Source organism: Giraffa tippelskirchi, chromosome 9, assembly GCF_054371585.1.
Source record: "Giraffa tippelskirchi isolate mGirTip1 chromosome 9, T2T-mGirTip1v1.2.pri, whole genome shotgun sequence".
In the NCBI taxonomy this organism is placed as follows: domain Eukaryota; kingdom Metazoa; phylum Chordata; class Mammalia; order Artiodactyla; family Giraffidae; genus Giraffa; species Giraffa tippelskirchi.
Window position 1 is genome coordinate 157,827,112 of NC_137283.1, and position 7,932 is coordinate 157,835,043.

Here is a 7,932-nt window from a genome sequence, read left to right on the forward strand (position 1 = left end):
TTTAAATCAGAATAATTTATTATTCTAACAAAAAGTACAAAGTATGGAAAATTAGTGTATTCGAATCGTTTCAGAGAGTAGAGAAAAGTTTTGCACTAGCAGATTTCGGCTTTTAGCACCTTTGAGAAGAAACATTCCGAGTTAAGACAAGGGGCAGAACAGGTTCCTGACGGCCTGCGATGACGGCGCCTCTGACTCGGTGTGCGGGTCAGAGAGCAGTGTGGTCATTTGGTTTTTCCTCTACATGTTGAGCGTGCCACAAACACACTTAGAATGAGAAAGGTCATCAATGAATAGACAGCTGGTGGTTAGAAGATGGGAAAGAAGTGACGGGGTGGAAGGAGAAAGGGCGGGGGGCGAGGCTGTCAGATGGAGAGTCCAAAGGCGCTGACGATGCAGTACATGGTTTTGTTCTCCCATCGCACGGTGCAGCTCCCTGCGGGGGAAGGAGACAGGTCGCACTGAAAACCGGGAAGAGCCGGGCCTTCCAGCCTCAGGATCAGGCCAAACACTCAGTACTCAACTCTGTAGCCAACAAACAAGGTCAGCCCATCTCTCTTCTATAAAATGTTTTAAAAGGCAACTCTAATGAAACAGCCAACACACATTTCCTAAAACACGGCTTTGAATAGCCTAGATCTCAGCAGGGTCCCTCAGGGACGGGCCAGGGGCAAGCCTTCCCAGGGAAGGAAAACCTACCGTCGGTGGAGCTGTCCCAGAAGCACGAGCTTGCTGTGTGCAGGCCCGCTCCATTCTTCTGCATGATCACACAGGTCACTAAAGAAAAACAAACTTTTATTAGAGGAATCTACTTGGCATCACACATTCCTCTCTGTCCTCATATGTGTAGTAGATCACATGGCTGATGTTCAAAATGAAAATAATTCTAGGGTTAGAGCGCCTGGTCCTAGGATACTGACACCTCACCACGCGCTTACTCTAAAAGCATCGGATCTGAAATGCTGTGATGTCCTGGGATGTGGCTCGCAGTCGTTCCCGCAGCCACGCAGCCCAGGTGTGCGCAGGCCAGTGACGTGCTCCTCCAGGAACCACCTCTGCTGTCTCCTCTCAGACTCCCTCTCAGCGGTACTTAAAGGACCACCACCACCATCAACCAGAAGCAAAGGTGCATTACCGATGTACTTAAATGGTTTCCCCAGCTTGGTGAGTTGGCTTAAGGTCTGTTCCACTACGTTTGTGGTCCACTGATTGACTTTGCTGTGCTGATAGGCGTTGCCACCGATGGCACTTTCTATGGCCTGGAAGACAGAGCACAGCCAGTCACTGTTAGCACAGCACCCCTTCTCCTGAGGTCAGCACAGTGAGCACTGTGCCTAAGAACTGCTAAGTTACACACTGCATAAAGTGAAAGTAAGCTTGTTGGGAACCATGAGGACTCCTTTGCAGACCTACCTTTTAACAGTATTCATTTGAATGCTTTATTTTTCACTTTTATTTTATTATCTTTTTTATTTTTGGCTGCACTGGGTCTTAGTTGCAGCACTTGGGACCTTTGTTGCGGTGCGCAGGTCTAGCCACCCCACGGCACGTGGGATGTTAGTTCCCCAACGAGGGAGCGAACCCGTGTCCCTGGCATTGGGAGGCCGATTCTTAATCACTGGACCATCAAGAGGTCCCTTTATTCATTTTAAAATGTTTATTTATCTTTGGCTGTACTGGGTCTTCGCTGCTGCAGGGGCTCTTTCTCTAGTTGCAGTAAGAGGGGGCTGCTGTCTAGTTCCGGTGCTCGGACTTCTCATCGCTTCTCTTCTAGGGCACGTGGGCTCAGCTGTTGTAGCTCCCGGGCGCTAGAGCAAAGGCTCAACAGCTGTGGCACCCGGGCATATGGGATCCCAGATCAGGGCTCGAACCCGTCTCCTGCACTTGCAGGCGGACTCTTTATCACTGAGCCATCAGGAAAGCCCTCTTTATTCATTTTGTAAAATATGTAATTATATAGCATCTGTCAAACTTTTTAAACATTTTGACTGAATTTAATGTTTGCTGTTGTGATTTATCTAGAGATAAGCAATGCATTTTCTTCCCACTGAGGCTAGAAAACACTTCCCTTTGCCTATTGCTTTCTTAAAAGTACAGCAGATAGAGGAATCTTTGTGGGTTGTATAATCAACAATGTACAAACCTATCCAAATAATCATGTATTTACAAATACTTCCTTTATTCAGCATTTTCTGGTAATATTATCACAGAAGTATGTTTTTCAGAAAACTAAAGAACTGCTCTATCCCCAAACTTTAAGTTTGTGACGCGTTTTTTATTATGAAATTCCTCGGCATCTCTTCCGCGCTGTATTCTGGAGCGGTTCACGCTGTGTGCTTCAGGGGTTATTCAGGAACACACATGGTTCCTGGCCTCCCCTCTTGGTCATATTGGTAGTGAGGATATTCCTATTCTATGATTTTCTGGGCCTTTTATGCTGATGCCTGTCCTGTTTCAGGGGACGAAAGTATTAATAGGGTCTGGGCTCAAGCTTTGTCAAATAGGGCTTCCCAGATGGCTCAGAGGTCAAGAATCCACTTGCCAATGCAGGAGGTACAGGAGACTTGGGTTCAACCTCTGGGTCAGGAAGATATCCTGGAGGAGGAAATGGCGACCCACTCCAGTATTCTTACTGGGATAATCCCATGGACAGAGGAGCCTGGCAGGCTAGTCCATGGGGTCACAAGTCGAACACGGCTGAACGAGCACGCAGCAGCTGTGTCGAAGAAGTGGGTGCTGCACTCAAGCTAGACCACTAACTCTAGCCGTTCACTCCACACTCACTTTGGAGTTCACTGTTTTTCAGGGAGGGAGGAAAACCTTCCTCTAATTTTGGACCCATCCAAGTTTACTACTACACAATACTTAACAATAGCTTGAGTACAAAATTAACCTACTGCCCAGGGGCAGAAAAAGTTGCTGAAGTGAGTGATCGGGTGATCAATGTGAAAGGAACACCGACAGCAATGTTACTTGTGCTTCCAGGGAGACTGGGAAGCTCTGGCTGCAGTAGTATCAAACTTGCTGCCTGGCAACCAAGTCAAAGACTGTGCAGAAAACAGGTGAGACCCAAGGAGACTTCCTACCAAACCAACTCCACTTCTCACAGTTCTAGTGAAATTCACCCATCTTCCTGCTCCCCACTGTTTCTAAGAAACACTGTATTTTGAAAAACAATGAAAAGCAGACTGTTATAGATCCTGCAAAGCAACTAGAAAATGATGTCTCATGTGGAATACTATATATGGCAGAACAAGATCACTTTGCTTTTTTTTTTAATCACTTTGCTTTTTGATGATGTTCACAAAAATAGGTTGTAGTTCTTTAATCACTCTGGCATTGGTCAATAACTTGCATTAATAACAGTTTGCATTAAAGTCAACTCCAAATCCTATAGAATACTTCAAATGGTATTGTTCAACTGATATCATCTAACGACCGTCTTTGAGCCACCGGCTTCACCATGTGCTCAATGTACAGGGGTCTGGGGGAACAACCGACCAGGAAAACCGTTTCTGGCCTCATTCCTGCCCCAGGCGCTCTCCCCAGCACCCTGCATAGCCCAGACACCCCCACCTCCCTACAAATCCTTCAGACATACCAGGACATTCCTTACCACACGGCCCTTGCACTTCTTCAGTCTGGTATATCTGTTCCCCTCTTTTTGCTAAGTTAACCCTACTCCTGGGGCTTCCCCAGTAGCTCAGCTGGTAAAGAATCTGCCTGCAATACAGGGGACCCTGGTTTGATTCCTGGGTCGGGAAGATCCCCTGGAGAAGGGATAGGCTACCCCCTCCAGTATTCCTGGGCTTCCCTGGTAGCTCAGTCAGTAAAGAATCCGCCTGCAATTTGAGAGATCTGGGTTCAATCCCTGGATTAGGAAGATCCCCTGGAGGAGGGCATGGCAATCCACTCTAATATCCTTGCCTGGATAACCCCCATGGACAGAAAAGCCTGGCGGGCTACAGTCCATGGGGTCACAAAGAGTCAGACACGACTGAGCGACTGAGCACAGCACAGCACAGCACAGCACCCTTAATCTTCTGTCTTCCCCAGACCCCAGCTCGGAGCTCACTAGGTGGGTTAACCCCTCACAACACCACACAAGGAGTGCAGTGTGATTATCTGAGAAACGGCTGCCCTCCCCTCCCCAATTGTGTAAACTCACTGGGTGTCAGTCCCCTGCGTGCCCCCTTGACACGTACTTTTGAATGAATGAGCAAATAGCCTATTCGACTCCCATTCTTATCATCTAAAGGGGGTTCCGTGGTCAATAAAGTGGATGGTTTAGGAATGTAAAAAAAAATGAGCCCCAAGTGCAGCACCAGGTCTTGAGTGACTAGAAGTTGTTCGATTTTTTAATATTCACTCTTCATTAAACATTGGAAATATTTATTTGTATGAGTCTTTTATGCTAAAAGATTATAGAGCCAAGCCTTAGTGACAGTCAATAATAATGCAAGTATATAAAATTTCCTGTCTCATTTAAAATATATAATTTACATAATATGGGAGTAATTCTTATCTAGATATTCATTGAAGTAACAACTGTTATTTGAAATGCCAAAACACACATGCTCAGCTGAAACAATTCCAAGATAGTATTTAAAACACATTATTTTCACTCTTATAAGCCATTAATCAAACATTTAAAAAGGAAGCATTTTTCCTCTTACCTCTTTTACGATGTTGCTCACTTCATCAACAACAAAAGCAGTCTGTAAGGGAAAAAATTAGTTAAGCCCAATTGATTTAAAAGATCCTTTCCCATTGCACTGATTAATGCAAATGTAGGTAATGAATATAATTTAGAAATGACTTTAGAAATAATCTAACCAGGCTGTTCATTTTACTGAAGAAAACATTAAGTAGCTCCCTGAGGACCACAGAGCTAGTGAGAGGCAGGAGACTTAGAGTACATGTATACAGTTTCAAGGTTTTTGGGGTTTTTTGTTTTAATCATGCTGTAACCCATAAGACTAAGTTCACTTTAGATCTCAACCTGTCCGTCCATTTCAGCCAGCTTCCAGGATCATTAACAAATATGGAAGTTCAATGAGTTGACTTTTGTATGAATTAACTCTTTCCCTAATGTAAACTAATTAGGTTTGAAACTTAAGACCTTTTGGTTTTTGAAACCACTCTTTGTGGTAAAATTTACAATGACTTTACTATTTCTGGTTAATATTTTCTTTCTCAACTCTGTCCGGCTTCAGGACCATGCAGTCAGCGCAGGCACGGCGGTTCTCAGCCAGTGTGTCGGGAGGAGCTGGGAAGTGGGCTGCCAGCAGTCGTCTAGTGCCAGGAGTTTTAGCGGTTTTCTTTCTTTTTACATGTGGTGCATCTGAATGGTACAAGGTTCCCTGAGTCCAGGGTCCTCATTTCCTGAGCTCTAGAAGCGCTTTCCAGGGAGCAGCCCCGGCCCTCAGCCCCAGTGCATCCTGGTAGGACAAAGACAGAGAGGTGGGCAGGGAGTGTTCTCCCCTGCTGGGCTGCTGACCACTGAAGTCCAGTTCCAGCGATGCCCCTTCCTCTCCAGGAGAGTCAGGAGCTGACTGCCTGAAGCCCCTCACCCACTGTACTCAGAAGTCATGCTTGGAGACAAAGCCAGCTCACCAAGTTAATGAAAATCTGCAGTATTTTAAATTACTTCTCCAAGTTTAAAAGATCCTTCCAAGAGGCCTCAGTGGTTCTAAACCATACAAAAAAGTCCATTTCCATGTGGTTAAAATATGAGAAAGGGTGAGGGGCATTTCAGTGGCCTTTTAATGGAAAGTACAGCAGTTGTACAGAATCCACTGGGCAGTTTCAGCTTCTGCAGGAAAGATGAACAGAGTAGAGTTACAAAGATGCAGGTGTCTACATGAAGTTAGCAGACGTGGGGGTCAGCAGGTCTGTTACTGACCTACTGGCTGTAAACACAGTAAACACGGAAGGCAGGCCTACTAGAAAGAAGACAGTCGTGGTCTCAGCCTCCCAGGGCTTTATCTTATGTAAAACACACACCATTCTGTTCAGCCCCTTCATGTCTCAGATATGCAGTTGAGATCTGGAATGATGAAGTCACTGAGCCACCTCCTTGGTGAGGGCCAGAATGAGAAGGCAGAGTATTAAAAACTCCGGTTTGAAGGACTTCCTCTATATTTGCTTTCTCAAAGTTACTCAATAATTCCTGTAATACAAGCCATTCTCCAATATGACTGCACAGTTGACAGGGAAAAGCTTTTCCTTGGCTACCTGCTCCTGAACTTTGGCTTCTCCCTAAATATTCCCTAGGTTGCTACCACCCTTCGGACACTGATGGTGACACTACCACAGAAGGTTCGTACTGGTTAGGAAGGCTGCGAAATAGACAGGGCTCCATTTATTTGTGCTTCAACCAGAATTATTTAGCAAGAAGAAAAGGAGCAACTATTCTGTAAGAGCAGCAACCATCAGCTATCATTCCCTAAATGCTCATCAGCTGGAAGGAAAACCAGGTAACAGCACACGTTGTTACAATGAATACCTTCTGCTTGGCAAATAACTGTATGCTTTACCCGACTTCTTCAACGGGGCAATGACGACCTGCCCCCCACCCCCGACCAAAATCGGAGCTATCGGACTGTCTTCTCAAATGAAATGTTGAGTGACGGTGGCCACGGTGGGCGTGCGCACAGCGTGGAGAACAGGAGAGGAACCCAAGACAAAAAGGCAGGTGGTTCTCCTCGCAGGCGCGTCTGCCTGCTGCCCGCGGCCAGAGCAGCAAGTTCAGGACTGGGGGCCCCTTGGGGAGCTTAACTGGGCGTGCGGGTCTGGTGTGTATGTCACTCTGTTGACTCGCAAACATCAGCCGGCAGACGCACACGCGGCCTTCAGCCTCCCCCATCCGCCTGGGCAGGGGTCTGCGCTCGGAGTAAAGGGCGCGAGGGGCCGGGGACGCAGGGGGCCGGGGACGCAGGGCGCCGGGGACGCAGGAGGTAGGGGGACGCAGGGGGTAGGGGGACGCAGGGGGCCGGGGGCGCGGACGGCCGGGGGCGCAGGGGGTCGGGGTCGCGGCGGAGGCGATCCCCGGGGGATGTTGCGCCGCCTGAGGAAGGCGTCCGGGCCTGCGGAGCCCTCTCCCGGAGGAACCACGGGAGGCGCGCCCCCTCCGTGCCCCGGCCCCCGGGGCAGGGCGAAGACGCCCGGAGTCCGCCAGGCGGTGAGTCACCGCGAAGCGCTCGGCGGGGCGCCGGGAACGGCCACCGTCCAGGCCCAGAGGTAGCCCGGGTGCCCGCACCCGGCATCCACGGCCCCCGCCCGTCCTGCAGCCCACCGGGCGGTTACCTCCTCGGCGGCCTGGTAGTCTTCCATCTTGCCGCCTGTGCGTCGCCGCCGCCTCCCCGAGTGGAGCGCACCACGCAGGCGCGCTCAGACCCCGCCCCCACTCGCTCCCCGCCTGCTCTAGGGCACCGCCCTTTCCCTCGGGCCCGTGCGCCCCGGGGCTCCCGCAGTGCACGGGGAATGGGACCCGCCGCTCCTCCTGCCGTCCGGGAGCCGCGCGTCTCCTCGGGGACACCTCTCCTCCGCCACGGTGTCCCGGCAGCTCCCTGGACAGTTCAGTTCAGTCGCTCAGTAGTCTCCGACTCTCTGCGACCCCATGGACTGCAGCACGTCAGGCCTCCCTGCCCATCACCAACTCACTGGAGTTTACTCAAACTCATGCCCATTGAGTCGGTGATGCCATCCAGCCGTCTCATCCTCTGTCGTCCCCTTCTCGTCCTGCCTTCACTCTTTCCGAGCATCAGGGTCTTTTCTAATGAGTCACTCTTCGCATGAGGTAGCCAAAGTATTGGAGCTTCAGCTTAAACATCAGTCCTTCCAATGAATATTCAGGACGGATTTCCTTTAGGACTGACTGGTTGAATCTCCTTGCAGTCCTAGGGACTCTGAAGAATCTCCAACAGCCGC

At 49.3% G+C, this 7,932-nt stretch overlaps 1 protein-coding gene across 4 annotated transcripts; it reads right to left on the reverse strand.

Moving 5' to 3' along the window:
* On the reverse strand, positions 1–7,370 carry DYNLT1 (dynein light chain Tctex-type 1). 4 transcript variants are annotated; one of them, XM_081530172.1, is made up of 7 exons: positions 7,309–7,370; positions 5,617–5,815; positions 5,202–5,441; positions 4,677–4,718; positions 1,136–1,259; positions 700–777; positions 1–436 (listed from the first exon to the last, which is right to left on the reverse strand). In XM_081530172.1, the coding sequence occupies exons 3-7, from the start codon at positions 5,220–5,222 to the stop codon at positions 366–368; spliced, it is 336 nt and encodes a 111-aa protein (XP_081386298.1). In that variant the 5' UTR covers positions 5,223–5,441; positions 5,617–5,815; positions 7,309–7,370; the 3' UTR covers positions 1–365. The 4 variants fall into 4 exon arrangements, with proteins under 4 accessions (XP_081386298.1, XP_081386297.1, XP_081386296.1 ...); XM_081530171.1 differs by having other exon boundaries at positions 5,202–5,815; XM_081530170.1 differs by lacking the exons at positions 5,202–5,441; positions 5,617–5,815.
* Between the last annotated feature and the right edge of the window lie 562 nt (positions 7,371–7,932).